Here is a 23,976-nt window from a genome sequence, read left to right as displayed (position 1 = left end):
GCTGGTACAGTTAGTATTCTCCATCTATCCATTCAATCTATAAACTATTGAGCATTAGTGGTCTAAATCCTTGTCAAACTGAGGGTGTTCATGCATGTCTGGAATGAAAACAGAGTTGAAACAATCATATGTCTTGATCCAAACCTTAATCCATTCCAGTAGTTCGGAGAACAATAAAATTTAAGATTTAGATGTTACCATGCATCTCCGAGCTACAACCTAGGAGAGCTTCTTGGAGTGCTAACATAATTGGCGTCATTGCTGAGGAGAGGATATTGAAGCTCATCTTCTTTGGGAGACGACATAGATCCAGCTTTGATGATAGACAATGTCTGGACACATTTTCAGTTGTAATAATCTATTTTGCAACTCTACTAAAGGAAAAACCTCTTGGCGACTCCACTCCATAGTGTTGGCTGAGTTTGTGAGGCATACGCGGAGAATTCCTCAGAAGCCACAAGCTGACCTAGTACCTGACCCTGAAAGAATCATCAAAGAAAGAAAGGTGTTGCAAAAAGGAGAATCAGGTTCAAGTAGTTCTAAACAATATTCTATATCTCTTCAAGAAAATCTTGTAATAGAACAAATACATGTTGAGAATATAGCATCTCATACTAGCAGTGAAGAAAAAATCTCAGAGATTCATAAAGCTCCTTATTCTTTAGGTTCTCCTTTCGTTGTAAGCCCAAAGGAATCCTCCCCTCCTATCCATCATACTCCTTTAGTCTTATCAGTCACTCCTCAACCCTTTGTCATTTAGAGTTCCAGTACCCTTGTAGCCACCATAGCTATGGCAGGACGACAAGCACCTAGCAAAATGGAAAGAGTCATAGCTGCTAGGTATGGACCTCTAGTACTGCCCACTCCTTTGAATGCCATGCCTACTGGAGAATATCAGAAGTATAGGCCTAAGTTCACTGGGATTGAAGGTGTTACAGCTGAGGAACAGCTTGAATCATTCTATAGCTATGTTGATAACCTAAACATTAGTGAAGATGATGTATGGATGAGAGTCTTCGTCCAAATTCTAGATGGAGAGACTAGAAAATGATTTAGAGAACTGACCCCAAGGTCTATAGTAGATATTTAGGCTTTAGATGATGCATTCCTAAAGCATTGGGGGGATAAGAAGGATCTACTCTACTACCACACCGAGTTTGGGAACTTAAAGAGGGAAAATGGTGAGTTGCTGTCTAATTTTAATAAGAGGTTTAACTGCATGTACAACAAGATACCAGCTGAAGTAAAACCAACCACTACCTCTGATAAACTCACCTACGCCAGTGCCTTCGATTTTGACTTCTATCTATTGTTGAGGGAGAGATGATGTGCTACCTTGGCTGATATGGAGGATGCAACCTTGGAAGTGGAATCGAACATCATGGCTGCAGAGAAGCTCAAGGGGAACGTTGATAGAAGGAGACAGAGGGGCGAATCTTCATCATCTTCAGATCCCAAGATAGATAAAATGACCAAGATTAGAGAGCCATTAGCCTCTAAAATCTCCAAATTAAAGGTTGAGCAGCACTTCGGGAAAGGAAGAGTTCCTAATACCTTTGCTTCTAGAAACCCAAATCCATATAGAAGAGCTAATGAGCAGTTGAAGATTCTACAAAGAAACAAAGATGCCAACGAAGACAAAAGGATAAAGACCCCTTTCCAGAATGTAGTCATGGAATAAGAGCAGTTTGAAGAATATGATGAGATCCATTGTCTTGAAGATAAAGGCAGTGCCTCCTTTTTGACCTCAGCTGCTTATGAAAATTCAATATTCAATGACCAGATCAACCAAGAATGGGAATGTGAAGCTGTTCTGCAAACTAAATATCAGCACAGATATGATCTGAGGTTGAAGATGAATAATGCCCAGGAAATCCCTGTTCAAAGAGATGTTGTCCCTGCAATACAGCAAGCTAAAAAGCAGAAACGACCGGCAGATGATCCCATCATCCTCAAAGCTCCAGCTCACGAGGTAAGAGGCCTTGGCAAGCCTCCTTCTCCTTTCAATTTTGAATCAGAAATTCAGAAGCTAAGCACACCTATACCTCTAATTGAAATAGTGAAGAATGAGTCCTTCAAGAGATCTATCCTCGAGGCCTTTGAGCCTAAAGCCATCCAAGCCTCCATTGACTATGTAAATCTACAAGAGGATAAACCAGCTGTTGTTCTCAGCCCAGTGATTGAAAATTGTGATGACATCTCCCCATCATTCTATGTATCTTTGACTATTCATGACAAAATCCTCCACAACTACCTTCTGGACACAGGAGCCAGCCATGATCTAATGCCCAAGGCTGTCATGGATGAGTTGGGTCTTGAGATTACGAAGCCTTATCATGCCTGTTTTCTTTTGATTCCAGAAAAGTGAAATGTTTGGGATTTATCAAAGACCTAGCCATCACCTTGTCTCATCTGCCTATGAAGAGCATGACGATAGATATTATGGTAGCAGATGTATCCCCCAAGTTTTGCATGTTGCTTTCCAGAGGATGGATCAAGAGATTAGGTGGAACATTGCAAAATGATCTGCCCTATGCTACTATCCCAGTTTTTGGAGGTGAGAGTATGAGATTAACAGAGAAGCTCAGTTGGCTTATATCATCAGTGATGAAAGGAATCCCACTAATCATCCCATCTATGTTGTCGACACTGATTTTGGAGCCTATATTCTTGAGATTGAAGAATCCCAGTTGGCCTCCACGTAGCTTAAGAAACCGGTTTACCAGATCACAAAGGAAGAAGGCCCATAAATTTGGGACATGTTCTTTGATGGAGCTTGCTCTAAGGCAGTTGCAGGGGTAGCTGTAGTCCTTGTGTCCCCCACACAAGAATGCGTTCATTTAGCTTTCAAATGAACTTTCCAGGTCATAAATAACATAATAGAGTACGAAGCCTTGATATTGGGCTTAAACGTTGATAAAGAAATGGGCATCAAAGGTCTGAAGGTGTTTGGAGACGCAAACCTTATCATTCAGCAGGTGAACAAAATTTTCCAAGAAAAGCATCCAAGGCTAAAAGCATATAGAGATGAGGTATGGAAGCTAAAGGGTTCTTTTAATAGTTTCAACATTTCTTACATCCCTAGAATGAAGAACCAACTTGTTGATTCCCTTGTTGTGTCTGCTAGCACGTTTATTCCTCCTTTGCCTCCTAAATTGACTTATGAATTTCAGGTGAAATATAGACCATCTCTGCCTGACAATGTCAAATACTGGAAAGTTTTTGAAGATGATGATGAAATTAATAGGTTTTTACAAGTAATTGATGAATTTTTCGAAATACACATTGACCAAGTAAACGAAACCATTAAAGAATGCAACCAGTCCAAGCTAAAGGATGAGATTGGTCAGGATAGCATTGTTTAGCGACCTATTAACCATATGCCCAAAGGATTGGCGCCCCTACAAAATTTGTTTGATCATAATGATGTACCTTATAAGCCTACCAAAAAAAAAAATGAGTCTGATGTTCATAGACATAATGTAGGGAGTCCAGCCCATCCAAAGTACATAAATATGTCCACTCACTTGCCTTCTGCCCAAAGTTCGGAGTATTGCACCCTGATGAAACAATTTGCTAATATTTTTGCTTGGGATTACAGTGATCTTAAGACCTGTGACACCAATATCATTTAGCATAAGATTCCACCAGAAAAGAACACCATCGCTTTTATGCAGAAATTAAGAACTATCAACCCTCTCTTATTGCCTTTGATTGAAAAGGAAATCAAAAAATTGTTGGAGGACAATAAAAAGAACTGAGATTCCAAGTTGGCTGATAGAGTTACCAACAAGAAGTCCATAGGAAATTCTCCATTTAAGTTGGTTTATGGCATTGATGTAGTTTTTCCTATCTAGTTGATTCTCCTTGTGGCCAAATTCTTGCAAGAAGAACATGATGAAGAGAATGACATGGCGTGGAGAATGAGTACCTTGGTTGAATTACAGTAGATCAGAGAACCACTCATTGAGAAGTCAAAAATTCATCAGAAGAAAATCAAAGAAACCTTTGATAGGAAGGAAAAAATGGACAGTTTTCAGGTTGGTGACTGAGTTCTCAAATGGGATGCATTGAAGCAAAAGAAGGGAAACTATGGTAAATTTGATGCCTTATGGACGAGACTGTTTTTCATTGCTCAAGTTCAGATGAACAGTACTTTCATTCTGCACAATTTGGAGGGGGAAGGTGTTTTTGATGGCCTAGTCAATGGGCGATTTTTGAAACTTTAATTCATATGGGCTTTAAGGCCTTAATATTGTAACAGGTTTTTTCAGTTTTGGCTTTTCATACAAGTAAACTCCATGCCCAATGGAACACTAGGAGATAAGTTTGTTTGGGTTGTTACTAGAAAGGCAATAGTCTGCAGTTCTTGAAACCTTACACGGAGGCTTTCATCCTTAGAAGGAGCCAATGTTAGCCCCTGAGGTAGAGGGCTGCTATTTTTAGTAGAAATGTCCCCTGTTTTAGCTCCAACGACCACATCCCCTCTTGCTATGCTTTGGCCATAAGTCGTGTTAGCCCTGAGGTGTTGATCCAAACAGATCCAAAATGGATCCAAGAACTCTCGAAGTCTTTAAAAAATCATTTAAAAGATCAAAATAATCACAAGAGAAAACCCTCCAAAGGACAGAAAAACACTATCGAGAAACGAAAACATAGAGAAAATAGTGGAAAACAGAGTAGCAGAGGCTTGAACTATGAATGCACAACAGCCGTCAGATCTGACCGATCAATGGTCCAAATCTGATCGGCAAATCGCAATCGGCCAGCACAACAGCGTACTCACCAAACGACCCAGGGTTATCGCGATATGCGATTGCGATCACTCGCATCGCAATATCACATCAGAGTTTCACAGAGGAGTAGGATATATATATATATATATATATAGATATAGATATAGATATAGATATAGATATAGATATATATATATATATATATATATATATATATATATATATATATATGCAATGTGATAAAAACCAGACCCGAAGAGGTTTGGGAATGAAAATGTATATTGTTTCAAGTCTGGAGGAAGCCATTTTTCGTTATTTTCAATGTTTTAAAAGTATTTCCAAAATACAAAGAGAAGCCTTGGAACAAGGTCGAAGCGACTTGCGATAGTGATTGAGAACGGACCCGATAGGAGAATAGACCAGATTTAAGGACTTTTGAAATCCGAATGAAGAGTGTTCGAGGCAGATTTTCACAGGTTGAATGTGTTTCACTGTGTAAAACAAAAAGTGGTCATTTCAGGGATTTCAAAGGCTAGATGCACTCATCCAGACAGAGGCTGGGAGACAGAGGTCCGGGAGACAGATGGCCGGAAGGGGAAAAGCCACAGCACAATGCAGCCAAAACAACAAAAGTGATCATGGAGCATTGCTGGCAAGAGCGAGCCACCTGACAGCACAACAAATTTACCAAAAATTGGTTACTATGTTGTTAGAAAAAGAGACCTCTGAGCTCATGTATGTCGAGTTCTGGCATCAAGTGGTTAAAAAGACACAAGGGATAGATTAAGACACCTCGAGCCTCAGAGAGCCCGAGGGCGTTGTAAAAAGCCTATAAATGGTTGGAAGTTAGAGGTATTAGAGGTTCAACTTTTGGAGATTGTGGAGACTCTGTTCCTCTCAGTGTCTCATCTTCATTCTAGTAATACAAGCTTATTTTCTTGTTACATGTTCAATTGCCATCTTCTCCTTTGTTCTAAGCTTACACTTGAATAGGTTATTCATGTTTTTCTTCTATGTCTAATGCCAGATAACTCTCATCTTATATCTGCATTGATAAATTAGATTTGCAAGCTTCATTTACTTTCTGTAGTAGCCATTCGTATATGTTTATGTATGCATCTGTTGATCCAATTAGTATTCTCCATCTATCCATTCAATCTATAAACTATTGAGCATTAGTGATCTAAATCCTTGTCAAGCTAAGGGTGTTCATGCATGTTTGGAGTGAAAACAGAGTTGAAACAGTCATCTGACTTGATCCAAACCTTAATCCATTCCAATAGTTCAGAGAACAATATTGAAGATTTATATGTTACTAGGCATCTCCGAGCTACAACCTAGGAGAGCTTCTTGGAGTGCTAAGAGGGACCATTATGACATCCAAGAACGTGAAGTTATCATCAATGCCAATTGTTTTACATATGAATGAGATGCATAACATTTCATCAATGCCAATTGTTTTACATAGGAATGAGATGCATAACATTTTTTATGTCAGGATATGCTTTATCTTGGAAAATGATGTGTTTAGACTAGCCAAAGGAATTAGTACCAGTAGTAACGAAGCCACGATTTTGCCTTGAAAACAATGGCAATTTGACACAATTTTGAAAAAATCTAGTAGAAATTTTTGGAAGTCAAAGTCATTGTCATGAAGCTTCAAGATATTGGGTGCCCAAAAATTCTTGATAATGTGAATCCATTTCCACCATAAAAAAATGAGTCAAACACTAAAGTTAAATTTTTTGCAAATTTTCACCCCAAATTCCAGTGATAATTTCACCATATAAACTGAATTGTGGCCTCCTCAGAGTAAGCCAGAAAGCTGTAGGAAAATGAATTCTGATATGATTTAGGTCCAATCAATGCATGGTATTGGGTCTGTGGCAGGATTCCAAAATTCAGTGGGAGGAAATTCCTACATCGGGTCGGTGGCAAGATTCCAAAACGATGAAATTCCTTTGATCTTTAATGCTTTATCTTTAATCAATGCGTGGTATCTGGTCCGTGCTAAGATGCTTTACGTCTAATCAATGAGTCAGAAAAAAAGCGCGGTGCGAGTAAAGTGCCAATTTAATAGTAAGAGATAAAGGGTATTGAATATATCACGATTAGGTTCCATCAAGTAAATTAGCATTTCAGAAATCAACCAGATCTGATCAGTGCTTTTTTGTTTTCAATTGATTGGTTGAGTATTGAGACAGAAGGTAAAGGCGCAGATACCAGTTACACTGAAAGAGTGAGATCATACAGGACGACAATATCTTTAATCTTGAGTGCGCATTCCCAACCTCTGCAACACATCTTCAATCTTTACTTATTCTCTATCCAATGGCCTCCTCTTCAACATCCTCCTCCTCCCCACGAGGCGAGAACGAAAGCTATGTGTTTGATGTTTTCATCAATCACAGGGGCCCCGATGTCAAGAAAACATTGGCCACCGATCTCTACCATCGCCTTTGCGCACATGACTTGCTAGTGTTTTTAGACCAGCAGGAATTGCGCGAGGGAGAGAATATAACCCCTCAAATTGAAAGCGCCATTAGAACAGCCACTGTGCACATAGCAATTTTTTCTCCAAATTATGCGTCTTCAAAATGGTGCCTGAATGAGCTCCTACTGATGGTGGACTCCATGTCAAATTTTAAGTCCACCGTTATCCCAGTTTTATACGGTGTCAAGCCTGCAGAGCTTCGCTGGACGCAGGGCGGAAAGGGAGTCTACGCTCAAGCCCTACGCGAACTTCAAGAGAAAAAAGATGTTGATGGTCGACCAAGATACGACTCCAACGCACTTGAAAAATGGAGGAAGGCTCTCTCTGACGTTGCAGAAATAAAAGGTTTTGACGGAGAAACGTATAACAGGTGAGAACACCACCCCTCCATCTAAACCATAGCATTTAAATTTGCTGAATTGATAGATAGATGGCACTGTACCTAGGCATTTCTGCACAGTGAAGTAGGCAGGCTTGCCGCCACTTAATATCGGTTTGCATTTTATTTTGAAAGGGAATGAAAGCAGCGAAGATGATTTTTGCACACGTGGTAGCAATAAGTCCTCCTGTAATAAGATCAATAAAATCTCTTGGAAAAATACTTAACAAATAAACAAGTATTCCTGAGCAAGACCAGTAAAAACAAAGAAAAAACAAATGAAATTCATAAAATTGTCACAGTTATAATGAATACTGTTAGTTAGATTCTTCGAACCTGAAAAGCCAAAAATGCATAATTTCGTGCTTCAATTAGTTCCGAGTCTTCTAAGGCATGCAAAGGGGGGAAGAAAATGTGATTAAAACTTCTGATGGATGCAGATAGACCAGGTAAATAGGGTTAATCACAAAGATCAAATAGGATATTCACCTTCACCATTCACGCTCGGCCTCCCCCAATGCCTCCACATTGCCACAAACAAAAACGCCACCACCATGACCACCACAGATCTGAGCACAAATACAAGCTCAAATGCAAGGGAAAATTCAAGCACCACTGACCTGTTGAAATAATAATTTCAACTGAAGCTTTATTTTTGCGATGCAATCTATCGCATATCGCAAATCGCAAACACACCCTGCCACCCTCCGTTATGTGCTGTGATTTCTACGATAGCGATGTTGCGATGCGATGCGATCGCATATCGCACTAATGTGTGTGCTCCATTTTTGTATTCCGCCAAAAGGGATTTTTTGCGATGCGATCCATTTGAAGTCAATGGTTGAAGTACAGGCCAGCATTAAATGAAATTTTACGTGAAGTAAAAGCTTTACTTACCGCCAGTAAATGTCAGTAAAACAGTAAATGCAATTTACTGTGGGTTGGTAAGTTTTGATGAAATGTTTAATTTTGTTTCAGTGGGAGTATGGGCACTAGTAAAGGCTCGTAAAAAACATTTAATTCTATTGTTTTACGGAAGCATGGCAAGTGAAAACTGATGTAAGTTCTTTTGTTTTGTTTTATTGTCATATATATATGTAATGTTCCTGTATTCGATGCAGCATGTATTGTAACCCATGCAACAGCGTGAAGAAAAGTTTTTTTTGCAAAGAAGGCACATCAGTGCAGAGGTGAAGTAAATTGTAATTGAAAAGGATGCACAACAGTGTGATGTAAAGAAGGAGCACACAGCAGCAGTGAATGAAACAAGTAGTAAATGTAAATGTAAAGTTTTTTTAAACAGTGAATGTAAAAGAGATCTTTACACACAACAGCGTAAAATCTCTCACGAGAAGACAGAGTAATTCCTTTTTGTTAAATGTTCTTGGTGAATCCCTCTGAAAGAGAGGAAGAATTTTGTAACAGCAATTGCTTTTATTAATGAATAGAAATTTTTTGTGTGTGAAATCTCTGTCTACTCAAAGAAATTTTAAAGCTTCCCTGTGCTAAGATCCTGTGTGTTTAAAACAGAGCATTGTTCTCTGTTATGTGATTTTGTTTTTGGAATTTTATCAGAAAAATCCCCAACAGTGGTATCAGAGCTTGTCCAGGCTCTTTGAAGGTGTCAAAGAAGCTGAAGGAAGGATTCTTACTGCAGCAACTTCTCCAGCAAAGTGAAGTCTCAGGCAAAAGAATCCAAGGTATTTCTCTTAAATACTTGACTGTATTTTGAAGCATAGTCAAGTAGTGCAAGAATGGCTGGCACCAGCACCAGCAATAGCATGGGTATGCAGCTCCCATTATTTGATGGTAAAAACTATGACTATTGGGCAATAACAATGAAAGCCTTGTTTGCTTCCCAAGACTTATGGGAAATAGTTGAAGATGGTTTTGAACAACCAGCAGATGAGAATGAGTTTAATGGATTAACTCAGGGAGAGAAGGATCTGTTGAAGAGCTACAAGAAGAAGGACTCAAAAGCCCTCTTCTTCTTGTATCAAGCAGTGCATGGAAGCGTGTTTCCAAGGTTAGCAGCAGCTAAGACATCCAAAGAAGCATGGCAAACTCTTAAAACAACCTATCAAGGCATGGAGAAAGTGAAGACAGCAAAGCTACAGTTGTTGAGGAAAGATTTTGAGAATCTGAACATGAAGGAGTCAGACAATATTGACTCATTCTTCACTCAAGTAATTGGCCTGGTCACACAAATAAGATCTCATGGAGAGATACTTGAAGAAAGGAGGATTGTGGAGAAACTATTAAGGTGCCTACCCTCAAGGTTCCATGTGATTGTCACCACCATAGAAGAGACAAAGGATCTCTCAAACTTTTCAGTTGATGAGCTTCATGCATCACTGATCACACATGAACAAAGGTTGAGTAGAAATGAAAACTCATCTCTGGAGCAAGCCTTCAAGACCTAGATGTCCTTTGGAAGAGGAAGAGGTCAAGGTAGAGGAAACAAGAGAGGAAGAGGCAGAAGCCAGAACAGAGGTAGAAGGAACAGTCCATCGAATGCTCAAGGAAGAGGCAGCAATCCAAATCAGAACCAAGGTCAAAGTAGCAGCCAACAAGGAGGACAATATCATGCTCAAGGACAAAGGTATGAAAAACCCAATGTCCAATGTTATTATTGTAAAAAATATGGGCATTATGCCAGTGAATGTAGAAAGAAGCAACATGATGTGAGGAATAGCTCTAGTGCAAATATTACTAGAGAAAATGTTAGCCAAGATAATGTATTGTTAGCTTGTAACATGGCTGAAACAAATAGTGAAGATATATGGTTTCTAGATTCCGGTTGTAGTAACCATATGACAAGAAACATAGCCCTGTTTTCTGCTTTAGATCAAAGTGTGAAGTCACAAGTCACACTTGGGACTGATAGCAAAATTTCTGTTATGGGTAAAGGAGAAGTTAAAATATTTACAAAGCAAGGAGAAAGGAAAACCATAAGAGATGTCTATTATGTTCCTGGAATGAGATGTAACCTTTTGAGTATTGGACAGCTTGTCCATAAGGGGTACAATGTTTTCTTTGAGAATGATGTATGCACCATCATGGATATTGCACCCAACAAAAGATGCATTGCTGAAGTGAAGATGGCGAGGAACAGAATGTTCCCTCTCAGAATAAGAGCAGATTTCAAAAACAAAGAAGAAATTGTAGCAGTTAACCAAGAGGCTTTCCAAAGCCAACCAAAAGATGAAAATTGGTTGTGGCACTTGAGATTTGGACATCTCAACTTTGGAGGTCTTAACTTGTTAAGAAGAAAAGGAATGGTAAGAGGATTACCATTGATATAGAAACCAGACAGCCTTTGTGAAGGTTGCCTATTGGGAAAACAACACAGAGAAAGTTTTCCAAGCGGGAAAAGCATAAGGGAAAAATCACCCTTAGAAATTGTCCACTCAAATTTATGTGAACCAATGCAAACCCCATCTTTAGCAGGCAACCAATATTTTCTAACATTTATTGATGATTTTACAAGAAAAACTTGGGTTTATTTCTTGAAGAACAAATTGGAAGAGTTTGAAAATTTCCGAAATTTCAAAGCACTTGTGGAAAATCAAAGTGGGCTGCGTATTAAAGTCTTGAAGATAGACAGAGGAGGTGAGCATATCTCCAAAGAATTTTTTTGTTTTTGCAGAGAAAATGGAATTCACAAGCAATTCACAGCAAGGTACACCCCACAGCAAAATGGAGTTTCTGAGAGGAAGAACAGGACCATTATGGATATGGCGAGGAGCATGTTGAAGGCAAAGCATTTGCCAAATGATTATTGGGCTGAAGCCGTAAAATTTGCAGTATATATCTTGAATAGGTGTCCTACAAAAGCTGTAATGAACAAAGTGTCGGAAGAAGCATGGAGTGGGAGAAAGCAAGGAGTCACACACATGAAAATTTTTGGATGTGTGGCCTATGCACACATTCCTGATCAGCTAAGGAGGAAGTTGGACAGCAAAGGGGAGAAATGTATCTTCATTGGATACAGTGAGGAGTCCAAAGCTTACAGGCTATATATCCCATCTACCAAGAAGTTCTTTGTGAGCAGAGATGTTCAGTTTATTGAGGAGGAAGCTTGGGATGGAAGCATAGAGAAAAAAGTTAATGTTAAAAAATGTTTGTCTCATGATGAAGATGATGAGGAAATGGTAGAAATACATCCCCAAACAGTAGTGCCAACACAAGGACAACAAGGAACACCCTTGAGGAGAAATGAGAGTGCTTCTCCAAGCACACCACAAGGAGGAAATTCAAGTGCATCTTCAAGCACTTGCACGCCAAGTGAAAGAGGTAAGAAATTCAGAAACTGAACTAACATTTATAATGAAGGAATGAATTCATTATTTTCCTTGTATTGTCATGTTGATGATCCTATTCATTTCGAAGATGCTATTAAAGATAAGAAATGGATAGAAGCTATGGATGAGGAGATGAATGCCATAAAAAGAAACAAGACATGGGATTTAGTTGAGCTACCAAAAGGTAAAGAAGTCATTGGAGTCAAATGGGTCTATAAGACTAAGTGCAATGCTGAAGGCAAAATTGAAAGACACAAGGCAAGACTGGTTGTCAAGGGATACAAGCAGCAATATGGGAGAGATTATGAGGAAACTTTCGCACCGGTTGCAAGAATGGAAACCGTGAGAGCAATGTTGTCCATAGCAGCACAAGACAAATGGAAAGTCGACCAGATGGATGTGAAGTCGACATTCCTAAATGGAGTGTTAAAAGAAGAGGTTTACATTGAACAACCTCTCGGCTATGAGAAAAAGGGCCAAGAGCACAAAGTGTGCAGATTGAAGAAAGCTCTTTATGGGCTGAAACAAGCGCAAAGAGCGTGGTACAGTATGATAGATTCCTATCTACTGGAAAATGAATTTGACAAATGTGAGGGAGAACCCACCATCTACATCAAAGAAAAGGATGGCAAGATTTTAATTATTGTTTTGTATGTTGATGATGTAATTTTTACAGGTAATTATGACTACCTCATTGAAAACTTCAAATCAGTCATGAAAGAAGAATTTGAGATAACTGACATGGGTTTGCTGAGATACTTCTTAGGAATAGAAGTAGATCAAAATGAAAATGGAATTTTTATCTCTCAAGCAAGATATGTAAATGAAGTGTCAAGTAGATTTAATATGTAAGAGTGCAAGGCAGCAATCACTCCCACGGTAATGGGATTAAAACTCAGCAAAGAGGACAACAGCAAGGATTTTGATCCTAGCTTGTACGAGAGCATAGTTGGCAGCCTTATGTATTTAAGTGCAACTAAGCAGGATATAATGCATGTTGTTAGTTTAATTTCCAGATTCATGGAGAAGCCAAAAGAAGCACATTGGCAGGCAGAAAAAAGAATTCTGAGGTATGTCAAAGGTACAAAAAGATTTGGCGTTTTATATACTTTTTCAGAAAGCTCAGACTTAGTTGGCTACACCGATAGCGATTGGGCTGGAAGTGTGGATGATCGAAAAAGCACTTCCGGTTATGTCTTTCACATGGGTTCAGGAGCAATTTCATGGGCTTCTAAGAAACAACCAATCGTGGCGTTATCTACAACAGAAGCAGAATACGTGGCAGCTACAGCAGCAGCATGTCAAGCGGTCTGGATGAGAAGGATGTTAAGAAGTCTATGCCAAGAGCAGGCAACAGCAACAGTGATTTTTTGTGACAATAGCTCAGCTATTGCGTTGTCCAAGAATTCTGTGTTTCACAAGTGAACGAAACACATTGATACAAGGTTTCACTACATCAGGGAATTGGTGAACAACGAAGAAATTGTTTTACAACATTCCAGGACTCAGGAACAGGTAGCAGACATCCTGACAAAGCCACTCGATCAAAAGAGCTTTGAATTTTTGAGGAAATGTTTGGGTATGATTGATAACCCAGCAGTTGCAATTAAAGGGGAGTGTTGAAATAATAATTTCAACTGAAGCTTTATTTTTGCGATGCGATCTATCGCATATCGCAAATCGCAAACACACCGTGCCACCCTCCGTTATGTGCTGTGATTTCTGCGATAGCGATGTTGCGATGTGATCCGATCGCATATCGCACTAATGTGTGTGCTCCATTTTTGTATTCCGCCAAATGGGATTTTTGAGTAAAACAGTAAATGCAATTTACTGTGGGTTGGTAAGTTTTTCTTTTGTTTCAGCGGGAGTATGGGCACAAGTAAAGGCTGGTAAAAAACATTTAATTCTATTGTTTTACGGAAGCATGGCAAGTGAAAACTGACGTAAGTTATTTTGTTTTGTTTTATTGTCATATATATATGTAATGTTCCTGTATTCGATGGAGCATGTATTGTAACCCATGCAGCAGCGTGAATAAATTTTTTTTTTGCAAAGAAGGAACAGCAGTGCAGAGGTGAAGTAAATTGTAATTGAAAGGGATGCACAACAGTGTGATGTAAAGAAGGAGCACGCAGCAGCAGTGAATGAAACAAGTAGTAAATGTAAATGTAAAGTTTTTTGAAACTGTGAATGTAAAAGAAATCTTTACACACAAGAGCGTAAAATCTCTCACGAGAACACAGAGTAATTCCCTTTTGTTAAATGTTCTTGGTGAATCCCTCTCAGAGAGAGGAAGAAGTTTGTAACAGCAGTTGCTTTTATTAATGAATAGAAATTTGTTTGTGTGTGAAATCTTTGTCTGCTCAAATAAATTTTAAAGCTTCCCTTTGCTAAGATCCTGTGTGTTTAAAACAGAGCATTGTTCTATGTTCTGTGATTTTGTTTTTGGAATTTTATTAGAAAAATTCCCAACATGACCTCCCCATTTGCCACACCACAAACATCACAGATTTCACCATTCCCTGCACCAAAAACATCACAGATTTCACCATTCCCGGCACCATCATCATATAACTAATGGCATTTTCAGCCCCTTCCATCATAAACATCATGCCGCGTTTTCCTGACATGCTGCTCTACCCCACCATGGATTTTTCAATCACCACATTTCTATCACTCCACATGAGGGCTTATAAGTTTCGTGACTCACCCACACTTTGCTAATATTCTGCACTACAGCTTGTTTATCTACAGGAAAGGAATAATCAATACTCCTAGGCTGTAGTTGCTTAGGCGGGAATCAGAGCCATAGATACTTCAGATCATTGAATACATTTCACTACTTTGGATATGTATTAGGCATTGAACTATATGTAGCATGCCATGGAATGTGTATTTATTTATTGTCTTTGAATTTAATATGTTACTCTATTTGTGCACATGAATGTATGTTTCAATTACTTGTATCGAAAATGCTGGCAATCGGTTTTTGTTTGCATCTTTCATGGCAATTTGGAAAATGATCTCTTAATACCAGCAACAAAATGAGTGCGCCCTATTTGTCTCTAAATAGGGTTAAATTGTTAATTATAAAGATCAAAGAAGATTTAAATTACATATCACTCAATTCTTGACTGGGCCTATTGTTCCAATTTACAGATGCTACCCAATGTTGAGCAGCTGAGTTCGTTGGAGAATCTTATTGTGTTTCAATGTCCCCAACTGCAATGGGGTGCTGGAGTAGTCGAGCAGCGGCGCTGCGGTTGGGAGAAGGCCTTATTGAAGAAAGCTGGTGAGAAGTCTCCAGTGATGAAAGCTCCAGTGAAGAAGGTTCCAGCTAAGAAAGCAGGCGTTGTCTGACATTGTACCGTTCCAGAGGTTTTGGCCGAAATTTGTTGACAAGTGTGCTAGTTAAATTTTGTTCACGGTACAATATTTCCCATTCCAACAAATTTCTTTTGGGTGAATTAAACAGCAAAATACGTCCGGGAAAATATTACAACACTTTCATCATTACAATCGTGGTCAGGTGGCAACGTGCCCTCTGCACGCTGCCTTCAGAGCTCTGTCATTAACCTCCGAAGGCATTTAGTTAATCATAAGGTTTGCATTTTATTTCAGGTGGAGTTTTAAAACATGGTGGCACAAGCAGGAAAAAGGACCTATCAGTCAGTTACTGCAATGTTGGATGCTACACTAGAAAGAGAACCAATGATTGGGGATATCTTATGAGGAGAGAATAATTGCCTCAAAACTTGCAAATATGATCTGATTTAGCATAGCTTCCCAAGAATGGGGATATTTTGATGCATTGCATATGATTTAGCATAGCTTCCCAAGAATGGGACATTTTGATGCATTGCATATGATTTGATTTTACAGAGCTTTGCAAGAATGTGGGTAGTTTGATGCATATTTCACATTTTGAACTCGATTTTGGTGGTTGATAATATTTGGGTGTTTTATTTATGTTTTTAAAAAAAATATTGAAGAAGGATTATTATATCTAGAGGGGTTATTTAACTCATTACATAAGAGATGTAATATCTTATATTCAATATTCAATATTTTTTTTTTTTTAATGATTTTCTCCACTTGGTGGTGTTTGGATTCTAGATTTTGACAATCCATAGTTTTGTCAATAATATTTTTAAGAATATATAATTCGGGATCTCCCAAGTGTAGAGGGATCAAATCTCTTGAGATGCAAACTTTTTTAAAGTGAAAAGTGATTTGATCTTTCTGAGCACTTGGTAAATCCTAAATTAAGATAGTTGGTATATTTAGAAAACAAACATTTTTTTTAAAGGTTTGAAGATATAAAGTGTTATTGTAAAACTTCATTATATTGATTTAGAGTGTTATTGTAAAACTTCACTGTATTGATTATAGAGTGTTTTTGAGCCAAGGTGAGACAACCCAACTCGCTATGGTCATGTGATTGAGGACATGTTGCGGGTTCAAGTCCTCCTTGAGTGAACAGTGTAATCAATGCAATTTTGGGTAAGACTATATATACCCATGAGTTATTCTAGGCACAATTTCTTATAAAAAAGAAGAGATTTGGTCCTTACAAATTAGTGCCCAAATCTTGAGCAAGACTATATATACCTAAGAGTTGTTCTAGACATAATATTTTTAGATAAAAAAGAATAAATCAACTTAAATTTATTTAACACAAATTTACATCACAATTTGTTTAATATTATTAAAAAGTATAGAAAAAACAATAAATAATTTTAATTTTTGAAAGTGTAAAAAATATATATTTTCTAAATATAAAATTAAAATAATTTTTTAATATGTTTGTTTTTTAAATAATAATTTTAATTTAAAAGTTTACATAAAAATTATTAATACAATATATTTACTAAATTAATTTAAAGATAACTATTTAAATATTACATTAAATTATTGAAATTTCATTATATTAGAATATTAAAAATAATATTTAAAGAAATTTAGCACAAATAGTCAAGACAATGTTTAGTGGCCTAGCTACTAGGTTTAAGTTTCCAGAGATCCCTACTTAGTAAGTTCAAATTTCTAGAAAAAGCTAGTAAAATTAGAATTATTTTCTCTTAAAAATATATGAAAATAATAATAATAATAATAATAATAATTTGAAATTCTCAATCCTTAGAACTTTTAATCATATTTTAAAGACTATATCATATATATATATATATATATATATATATATATATAGTCGAGTAATTAAGAAAATGGTTTGGTAAACATATATTTATTTAATATTTCATTTTATTTATTTATTTTAATTATTTATATAAAATTTTTTATTTTATTTTTTAATATAAATATTTGTTATAATTTTATTTTTACTTATAAATGAAATCAGATTTACTTAAATTAATACGCTTCTAAACTAAATATATATACACAAATAACACTTATCCAAATAAATGATAATATTGATAGAGTAACCCCTTCATTTACCGTCATTTATACTTATTTCTATAAATGAGTATAAATGAATTTAGAAAATCCTTATTTGAAATAGTAATATTTGTGGATAGTCATTGAAAGTGAGTATTTTTATTTTTTAAGTTCATGTTTTTTTTTCACAGGTGGGAAAACCTATCATAACTCACTTGTCAAACTAGCAGTGAGGACAACCAACAACCATCTCTAATTGTTAGTGAATGCACTTTGACTCATCACCATTATTCAAGGAAAACCACGCCACCTTGAATAACCATTGGTGGTCCCTAAGGGAAAACCATACAACCTTGAATAATCGTTGGTGGTCCGTAAGGGGGCAGACTTTCACTCCTACCAGATGCCTCTGGGTCTTGGACCATTAATTCCTTAAGTCCCAGGAAGATGAGTTCTTAGCTAAGCAGAAAAAGTTTTAGGGCATACTCCAAGCCCATTGTAAGTTCATGTTATAACAATATTGATAAAATTTTCATTTTTTCATTGAGGTTTATTTTTATTTTTATTTTTATATAGATAAATGTGAAGAAACAAAAAAATTAATAAAAATTATTTGTATAATTAAAAATAAAAACAATTATATTTAATTTTTCAATGCATTTTTTATTTTGTAACTTGTTGTAATTGATTTTCAAAACTAAATTAATGATATTAGTTTTATTAGCAACATATTCTGGAAAAAATCACATAAAAAATATTCTTATCGACAGTGTGGTTCATCTTCAGGATAAGATGAGGTACCAGATCCGGGCAATGAAATAAATAGATGTAGAGAGCTGCTAACTAGTCGTTAACTTCTTTTTTATATATAATGGAGATAAAGGTTTTGTTTCTATTGAGGCTAGGATTTCCCTAGTTGTTGTCATGTCATATAATGGAGAGAAAGGTTTTGTTTCTATTGAGGCTAGGATTTCCCTAGTTGTTGTCATGTCATCTTAGTCTAGTAAAGTCACGAGTAGTGTCCGTAGATAACTAATTCCCTCAACCCAATCCCGTGGATGGATCTTTATGTGATTTTGTCAACATTAGTAACTAATTCCCTCAGCCCAAACCCGTGGATGGATCTTTATGTGATTTTGTCAACATCAGTAACTAATTCCCTCAGACCAAACCTGTGGATGGATCTTTATGTGATTTTGTCAACACCGGCTTTATTGTTTGCTTCTTTATAGATTTTGATTCCTTAAGCTTGCACTTTAAATTTGTTGAGTTTTTTCTGCTTTGTGTGTTATCAATCTCAATGAGAAGAAATACAGATTTATCACAAAGGGTGGGTTCCATCCCCACTCTAGATGCGCAACACTCTATGGCAAATTTAAACATCAAAATTATGATGAAGAGATGATTAGTTAGTATGTTCACTAGCATTTGGTTTAGCCTTGGTACTCTTCAAGGATGTACCCATAAGAATTGGATCACTCGAAACTACTACAAAAAAATTATATGTTGTGGATATTTCGTTGGAAAATGCATTCCAACAGATTTGACAAAAATATATTAAAATTTGAAAATTTATATTATGAGAGTTTATTTTTCTTATATTTATGGTTTTATTAAGTTAATGTTTTCTGCTTGTGCATGCAATAGATAAAATACAAAAAATAGAGAATTGTGAAATATAAAGACTCACAAACCACAATGAACACAAGATATGCTATGGGAAACCCTTTGTTAGGAGAAACTCAGCTAGAAGGTGAGGTTGCTCTACTCTCTCTTTCTCTAAATGGAAATGGTGCAAATACATAGTAGTGAGACTTGCAGTTGGTGGGATGCTACATAACAGAAACACTTTATGTTATGCTCTCTCTCTCTCTCTCTCTCTCAGCTACTCTTTTCAACTATGGAACAAAATGCACTAAAAAAAATGGAACCATTTTTCCTCCTAGTGGCCAAGTTATAACATATCACAATAACCAACTAGTGGTTAAGTTTGACTCCTCAAACAATTAACTAGAGTTACAGTATTGACTCTTCTAGAGTCTTCTTCATCACGTTCATGTGGCTAGCACCATTTTCTATGAATAATGGGGGTTGATGTGGCATCCTCTCAAATTATGGTGGTTCATCTGTTGGCAATATTGTCATTGATGGCAAAAAGGGCATTGAAGGAATGCACGGAGTAGCAAGAAGCAACAAGGCAAAGAGCAGCAACAAGCAGTAAAAGAAGGCAAATGAGCAGAAAAAGGAGGAGGAGTTGTGATACATTGAAATGCTTTGATAATGTTCCAAAGATTGTTGTATTGAAGAATTTTTTGTGATGTAAAATTGTTGATTGAGCTGAATTGTTGTGATGCAAAGGCAAGACTCTGAGGCAAAGGAAAATATATTGCAAATATTGTTGTGATGCATTAATGATAATATTGGTATTTGATGTTGGCACTAGGATGATGCATTTAATGATTACATGTGGCTGAAATTAATATTGGATGGATTATTTATTTTTATGTTCTAATATTGAAGATTCGAAGAGTTTGGAAATGAATGAGTGGAAGGAAAAGAGTCAAGACTATTCACTTCATATTCCTATGTGGGATACAAATAGCCAACAAACTATCTTTATAAAAGATGTGATTTTGGAAGGCATGAAGAGGTTAGAGAATGGGAAAATGTGAGGGAGTTGATTGAGCTATTATGCATTAGTTACCTGGCACTTATGATGCTGATGTGAAGCAAATTTGAAGGGAAGAAGATGTATAAATGAAGATGGAGATATGCAGAATTTATGAGCAAGTAAACCAACACATTGTTATTTCTTGTTTGCATCAGGGAATGGTAGTCTCCTTTCAAGTTGTGGCTTGATAAATATCCAGTTGGAGCTGGTTGAGATAGGAGCCTCCTGTGGGTTGTAGCCTACATAAAACTTATGGGAGTTGGAGCTTCCTGGCATGTTGCATCTTGTAGAAAATTGAGGTAGCAACCTTCTGTATGTTGGAGCCTACAGAAAATCAGATGTAATAAGGAGTAGGAGCTTGTCTTTGAATCACTACAATAATAAAAGCGTGGTTTTCTCCCTTCATGGGTTTCCACATATATCTGGTGTTAAAACTTAATATGTGTTGTTATCATGTGTTGATGTGATGTTTTGATTAGCTTATTACTTGTTGTTCACATATTCAATATGTTGACCATTACTTGTTAAGCTACTCATGCAATGTTTCAATTAATGAGATTAGGGAAAAGAATTTTAATGTCCATGAATATACTAAACTAATTCACCCCCCTCTTAGTTTAGTCAAGTTTTCATCAATTGGTATCGAAGTCGGTTCCTTCTATATAAGCCTAACAACTTGAAGGTAGACCTAGTTGAGTCATGGACTATCAAAGTGTACATGTGTTGAGTGCAACAAACTTTCATGAATGGAGAGATAAGGTAAAATTTGAACGGATATCTTATAGTCCTGGTGTATAGAAACTAGTATGTGATGGCTACAACAAGGATTCTCCCTCTTTGCAAGAACAACAGTGGAATGCTAAAGCAAAATGTGTCATGTATAACAATATTCATAATAAGGATCTTGATAAAATCATAGATTTAACTTCTACAAAAGAAATCTGGGATATATTGCACCTCATGAATGGAGAGGCTAGTAGCAGCAGTGCAGAGAAAGAGGAAGGAGAAAAAACTTGTCAAAAGGAAATCCTTCAGTTAAATGAAACCTCTACCTGTGTGAATGTACCTAACCCTCATGAAAATCAAGCTAGGCTTGAATTATCATTGGCTAGTATAGAAATATTGAAGAATGAAAACAAAGATTTGAAGAAACTGGTGCAGATATGTGATGAGAAAGAGCATGAGTACAAGGAGGAAATTGTTAGCCTGAAAACACAAATTGAAGAAGAAATGAGACTAGAAGAGGTGATGAGCAGTAAATTCAAGGAGAGAGACCTACAGTGTAAAATATTAGAAGCTAAGGTTTATTAAGCTAGAAGTAAGTTAGAAGAAAAGAATAGGTTGTGTAAGCAACTAGAAGAGGATCTTGCCTCCATGATGAACTCAACAAAGGAAACCATTAAAGATGATAATGAAGCAGCTCTAAAAGAACCTATAGGAGAAGAGTCTAACAAAAACATGATTTTGTAAAGATTGAGTTGAACAAGTTCAGAAGATATCAAATGAGATTCTTTGCTCCTAGGAAAAACATCACGTGTTTTTCTTGCCATGAACATGGACATGTGCTAGCAGATTGTAAGAACAAGAAGATCAATACTATTCAACAAAATATGCAACAAACAAGAAGGTACTATCCAGCAAGCAAACAAAGGAGAACACCAACAACCAGGTACATAATCTCTTTCTATGGTTATTATTATATGTGTCATGAATTTGAACATAAAGTGGTTGAATGCAAAAAGTATGTAAAGAAAAATATAAATGAATAAAAAAAACACACATGATTTGTTCTTTTGCTTGACCATATAAGGTGTTATCTATGTATAAATTTTGGACAAAAAGCCAAAGACTGCAAGTTGCACTATACCTTAAAGAACTCTAGACAAAATATGGACACTACAAGAAATCCAAACAGTGAGACAAAAGAAAATGTAGACACGAGAATACAACCTACTAATGTGTGGAAGAGAAAGAATAAAGAGCAATGAGGGGGAGAGTTACTCAAGAAAGAAAAGAAGAATTTGTCAATGTTAGAGCAGTATCACCTGAGGGGGAGAGAAGCTCCATTATTAACAATAAAGCTTTGAATATGTAGGTGTGAAATACATTTATACTGAGGAAAATATATTGAATAAAATATTGGATAATAAAGGACGATTTAGTGGATGGCATTTCCACTGTACTATACCCAACTTGTAGGAAAAGAAAAATAAAATGACCTCACAACAAATTTATCTTGAATGTCTTGGAAAGAATTTGAGATCAATGATGCATCCTCCACCAATTTAGAAATATATCAAAAGGATTTAGAGAAAGGTGATTTACATTATGTTTGGCCAACTTGATTAGAGAATCTGAAAGTTTTGTATAGTAGCTTCATCACAATTTAAATAATGTTGAATATTTTTGTAAGGAAAAAGAGGGATGTACTCATAAGGAATCTGTAAAACATGATGAAGTTGAAGGAACACCTCTCCTAATTGCAAATGAAATCATCACAATTATTTGGAAATTACTATGTCAAACAAAGTGTTTGTTGTTGGGTGTGTGTTATATTCTTTCCACGACTAGCCACACGCACAAGGGGGTGACATGCCCCCATGTTCATTGTGTTGGGCATAGCAGGGGGGTAGAATCCCTCCCTGTTGGAGGGGTTGAGGAGGGCGGTAGCCCCCCTTTACGGGGTTCAAGGTAGTGCCTCGGGGAAATTTTTTTTGGACCCTATATTAGGTGGGTGGACCTACCTATGGTTTTGTGTGTGGTTTTCGCATATGGTTTTGGGCATGATGGTTTTCTTCCCATGGTATTTTGTAGATCCGGTAAAGGGAACTACAGTTATGTTCTAATCCAGGGTTAATGGATCGGGGTTTATGGATACTTCGACATGAATATATATGTATTGTAACATTGAAAGGAATATAATGAAAAATCAATCTGGTAGTCTCAGTTTTGGGATCCAGGGGAAAATCTCAGTGTATATTTGTTTTATGTTTTATGCTCTCGCCATTGTTTATTTTCTATTTTTAGAATTCGTATGCAAGTAATTTATGTACGAGGTTAAAACATGCATTTGGTATTAGATTTGTTTTGGCTTCAAGGGGATGCCTTTGCTACTGAGGGGTTTTTCTTGGGCTTGTGGAAGACCTTGTTCAGTGGGAGGTCTGCGGAATCGATTCTTGTGCTGAAAGAAGGTGGCGAGCAGTGGAAAGTTAGAGATAGAAAAATTTAATGGTCAAAGTTTTGAGTTGTGGAAACGCAATATGTAGGATATGTTGTTGGATAAAGATAAGTATATCACAGTAGATCTGGGTACTAAACCGATGAAAATATCAGCTGAATACTGGGTGAATTTGGATCGGAAGGAAAAGAGCACAATATGGTTGTGTATCTCTAATTCAGTATTGTTGAATGTATCAGGGGAAGCTTCAGCGAAGGCTTTGTGGGATAAGTTAGGGACTTTGTACCAATCTAAGTCTCTTGTGAATAAATTGTTCCTATGAAAAAAGTTTTATAACATGAGGATGAAGGATGGAGACTCAGTGACAGAGCATTTGTATGCCTTTAATACTGTGGTAAGCCAATTGTTATCTTTTGATGTAAAAATTCATATGAAGATAAGTACATCAATTTATTGTGTTCTCTACCAGATTCGTGGGATAGTCTGGTTGTTGCAATAGGTAGCAATGCGACTGCCTTATAGTTTGATGAAATAGTCTCATCATTTCTTTTGGAGGAGATGAGAGGGAAAAATATGGAGGGCTAGAATGGTGATGACTTGTTTGTATGAGGACGGTCCGAGAACAGAAAAAAAAAAAATCCTCAAGTGGGAGATCTAAATCTAGAGGGAGATCTAAATCTCCAGGAAAACCTGTAAATGTGTGCTGGAAATGCGAAAAGGAAGGGCACTTCAAAAAGGACTGTAGATCTAAAGCTCATGGGAAAGGAAAGGGATTTGATGATGTTCCTTCTTCAGAGGAGAAAACCACCTCAGA

The 23,976-nt window shown here is 36.8% G+C and overlaps 1 protein-coding gene across 1 annotated transcript; it reads left to right on the top strand.

The window, feature by feature from the left end:
- The first annotated feature begins 7,067 nt into the window (after positions 1 to 7,067).
- Positions 7,068 to 7,604, top strand: LOC149236502 (toll/interleukin-1 receptor-like protein). The gene has a single exon (XM_089368931.1). It carries the CDS (start codon positions 7,068 to 7,070, stop codon positions 7,602 to 7,604), a length of 537 nt encoding a protein of 178 aa, XP_089225057.1.
- The last annotated feature ends 16,372 nt before the right edge of the window (positions 7,605 to 23,976 follow it).

Source organism: Pinus tabuliformis, chromosome 8 (assembly GCF_031772625.1).
Source record: "Pinus tabuliformis cultivar Carrire ecotype Pingquan chromosome 8, CPIR1, whole genome shotgun sequence".
Lineage (NCBI taxonomy): Eukaryota > Viridiplantae > Streptophyta > Pinopsida > Pinales > Pinaceae > Pinus > Pinus tabuliformis.
This window is presented reverse-complemented; position numbering and strand designations above follow the sequence as displayed.

Coding starts and splice junctions, on each gene's coding strand:
- LOC149236502 (XM_089368931.1), top strand. CDS start 7,068: ATGGCCTCCTCTTCAACATCCTCCTCCTCCCCACGAGGCGAGAACGAA.